The sequence below is a fragment of the Geospiza fortis genome, unplaced genomic scaffold (genome assembly GCF_000277835.1).
Source record: "Geospiza fortis unplaced genomic scaffold, GeoFor_1.0 scaffold412, whole genome shotgun sequence".
Taxonomy (NCBI): domain Eukaryota; kingdom Metazoa; phylum Chordata; class Aves; order Passeriformes; family Thraupidae; genus Geospiza; species Geospiza fortis.
The window spans coordinates 637,040-638,584 of NW_005054504.1; the positions used below are offsets into that span (position 1 = coordinate 637,040).

Genomic DNA, 1,545 nt, shown 5'->3' on the forward strand with positions numbered 1-1,545 from the left:
AGGAGGGTGGGGGTGTGTTCCTGGGTAGGGGGTGTGCGTAGGGGTGAGCAGGTGGCTTCCCTGGCTCCTCCTGACCCCCCGTGCTGGCCTGTAGCTTGCCCCTCAGTGGGTCCACGGTGGGCACTTAGCCCACATTACCAAGAAATGCCCCACATGTCCCCTCTGTGCCCCTGGGTGCTTGGTGGAAGGACCCATGAGGTGTGGGACAGTGAAGGGGAGAGGGGTTGGTTGCACTGCTGGTCCCTGGGTGCTGCTGGGTGCTGGGTCCCTGGACAGCTGGGTGCTGCTGTCCCCCACAGCCCCTGTCCCTCACCTGCAGGTTGATGCGCTCCAGCAGCTCATGGAGGGTCTTGGGCTTGAGGCGCTTGTTCCGGCTGGAGCTCCGGCTCCTGCGGGCAGGGACCGTCTCCTCAGGGATCACATCCACGTAGATGAACTTGAAGGAGCCCACCCTGTTGTGGAGCAGCCCGGTCCAGGTGCCCACAGGTGGCTTCTCGATGATGCCGATGATGTCCCCTTTCTAGGCCAAGGGACATGGGAGGGTGGGGGACACAGGCTTGGGGACAGCCAGGGAACACCCCCAGCTCAGGGGGTCCCCAGCCAGCCTCCCTCCCTCCCCAGGGCCACGGTGGCTGTGGCTCACCCGCAGCTTCAGGGAGTCCTTGTCATAGGGGCTGGGGGTGAAGTCGGTGTGGACGCGGGCCCGGCCACAGAAGGGGCCAGTGTAGGCTGGGACGGTCTCCTCCAGCTGCTGGCTGTCTCTGGGATCGCCAGGGCTGGGAATGTCGCTGCCTGCAGAGAGGAGGGGGTCAGGCAGGATATGCCCGGCTGGGGACGTGGGACCAGTGTCCCATCGGGGCTGGCCTCACCGCTGGACATCTGGCGTCCGAGGGCTGGGCGCCCATCCTCCTCCTCCTCCAGCTCCAGGTACGACAGGGGCACCTTGTCATGGCTCTGCTCTTCCACGCTGCTGGCTGGGGACAGGGGGCACGGCCTCTCTGCCTCCACCTGTCCCTGCTGGGGGTACCGGGGTCAGGCCGAGGGAGCGGGAGCTGTCCCCCACTCACCTGTCCGTGTCCCCACGCCCCCTGCTCACCTTGCCCTCGGCCAGCGCTCTCACAGCCATCCTGCCCATCTTGCGGTTCATGGTGCGGGAGATGACCGCCCGCCACTTCCTGCCCAGCTTGGTCGCGCTGCTCTGCGCGGCCTCCTCAGCACTGGCACTGCTGGCATCATCCTCAGGGATCTGCCAGAGGGATGGAGAGTGAAGGCAGAGCCCCCCACCCTGGGCAAGCCTCAACAGGGTCACACAGGGACTGTGAGATCCCAAATCCCACCAGTGCTGACACTCTGGGGCTGCTCCGTGACATGTAGGCCACTGGTAAGACCAGGAGTTTCAGGAAACCAGCCCTGAAATGGGCTGTTCCCAGGGGAGCAGGATGTGTCAAGGGGTGCTGGGAACTCACGTTCTCCTCCAAGTTGAACTCCTCGCTTGACACGGGGGAGCTGACCTTGGACTTGTTGAAATCCTTGAAGCTGCTGGAA

General features: G+C 64.9%; 1 protein-coding gene across 1 annotated transcript in view; it reads right to left on the reverse strand.

The window, feature by feature from the left end:
- The window catches only part of SASH3 (SAM and SH3 domain containing 3), a 2,137-nt gene that overhangs the window by 420 nt on the left and 172 nt on the right, over positions 1-1,545 (reverse strand). Inside the window, 6 exon segments of the mRNA XM_031063451.1 lie at positions 2-20; positions 314-520; positions 644-792; positions 870-1,017; positions 1,097-1,246; positions 1,467-1,545. The exon segment at positions 1,467-1,545 is cut by the window's right edge and continues 10 nt beyond it. Of these exon segments, the coding sequence (XP_030919311.1) occupies positions 2-20; positions 314-520; positions 644-792; positions 870-1,017; positions 1,097-1,246; positions 1,467-1,545 (752 nt within the window).